Raw genomic sequence first — 1,645 nt, 5'->3', positions numbered from 1 at the left:
AATTACTTTTATCATTTAATACATTTTGTTATTCTTATGTCAATACATTTGTATATATTAAATGCATCAATGAATTTTTAATTAATGTACTGCATATAGTTGTTACATTCAGTGGAATGGAGCGAAGTATTCATGAAATGCTAAAAGATGCTCCATCTTTAAATGACAGTGATAGTGCAGTTCATAGTGGAACTCCTCCACCTCATGTACCAAACAATTGTAGTAACGATAGTCAACCCAGACCAGCTACAATAAATTTAACATTGGGTAGTCCTACCTCACAAATGTGTAAGTAATACTTATATTATTGAATTATAATATAATAAGACCATTGTGACTGTTACCTTTAAAACTCCAAAATATTTTTATATATATAATAGCTGTAACAGTATCTCCAAATACACCTATTCAAAATGGTGATACACAGACAATGCGTATTGCTCAGAGTAAAATTGAAAGCATTAAAAATTGGAGTATTTCTACATACAAGTGTACGAGGCAACTAATGTATGAAAAACTTGGAAAAACATCTCGTACAGTAGATTCAGGTAAATTCTATATAATATAATAAATTCATTCATTTTCCTACTGTATGAATATCTCTTCTTTTTTTTCAGAACTTGAAACGCAAATTGAATTATTGAGGGACACTCAGAGAAAATACTGTAATGTTCTACGGTTATCTAGAGCATTAGCTTCTCATTTTCATCATGTTGTTCAAACACAACATGCTTTAGGAGAAGCATTTTCTGAATTAGCACAGAAATCTCCGGAATTACAAGAGGAATTTCTATATAATTCAGAAACTCAAAGAAATCTGACTAAAAATGGTGAAACATTATTAGGGGCCTTAAACTTCTTTGTCTCTTCAGTGAATACACTTTGTAATAAAACTATTGAAGACACTTTATTTACAGTACGACAGTATGAAACAGCAAGGTAATTCTAAATTTCACAATGTCTTAACACAAAAATAGTAATTACATTTACAAATTTTGATACATAAAAATTGATTTCCTTCCAGAATAGAATATGATGCTTATAGAACAGATCTTGAAACATTGGCACAAATAACAAAAAATGATAACAGCAATGTAGCAAGATTAGAAGCAGCACAGGCTAATTATGAAGAACATAAACAAAACTTTGAAAAACTAAGATCAGATGTTTCGATTAAACTCAAATTTTTGGATGAAAACAGGGTATACTCTTGTTTCTTATTACTTTGTTATACAGGGTATACCTGTTTAGTTATTTTCTATTAAAAAAACCACAAACATTTTTTAAATATATTTTTATTACAGATTAAGGTAATGCATAAACAATTATTGTTGTTTCACAATGCAGTATCTGCCTATTTTTCTGGAAATCAAACTGCATTGGAAGCTACATTGAAACAATTTAATATAAAAGTTAAATCACCAAATTCATCTTTACCATCATGGCTTGAACAGTAGTTACATTAGAAGAAATAAATCCAAGTATTGGAAAATATAATTAAAAAATCATTTCGTCCATACGAATTTTTCTTCAGAAAAACAGAGAAAATGACAAGGTAGAACAACTTCAAAAATTTCTTTAAAATATATTAAGAAACACGACTGTTAAGTAATTTGTCAGTTACAATGATTTCTAGAACAGGAAT

General features: G+C 28.7%; 1 protein-coding gene across 1 annotated transcript in view; it reads left to right on the top strand.

The window, feature by feature from the left end:
- LOC108577697 (arfaptin-2) overlaps positions 1–1,457 on the top strand; it is a 1,949-nt gene extending 492 nt beyond the window's left edge. The window contains exons 2-6 of the mRNA XM_017940888.1: positions 100–288; positions 381–548; positions 618–939; positions 1,025–1,202; positions 1,305–1,457. Of these exons, the coding sequence (XP_017796377.1) occupies positions 117–288; positions 381–548; positions 618–939; positions 1,025–1,202; positions 1,305–1,457 (993 nt within the window). The 5' untranslated portion in view covers positions 100–116. The remainder of the gene's footprint in view (positions 1–99; positions 289–380; positions 549–617; positions 940–1,024; positions 1,203–1,304) is intronic.
- The last annotated feature ends 188 nt before the right edge of the window (positions 1,458–1,645 follow it).

Source organism: Habropoda laboriosa, unplaced genomic scaffold, assembly GCF_001263275.1.
Source record: "Habropoda laboriosa isolate 0110345459 unplaced genomic scaffold, ASM126327v1 scaffold786, whole genome shotgun sequence".
Taxonomy (NCBI): Eukaryota; Metazoa; Arthropoda; class Insecta; order Hymenoptera; family Apidae; genus Habropoda; species Habropoda laboriosa.
Note: the sequence above shows the minus strand (reverse complement) of the source record. Positions and strands in the feature narration are given on the sequence as shown.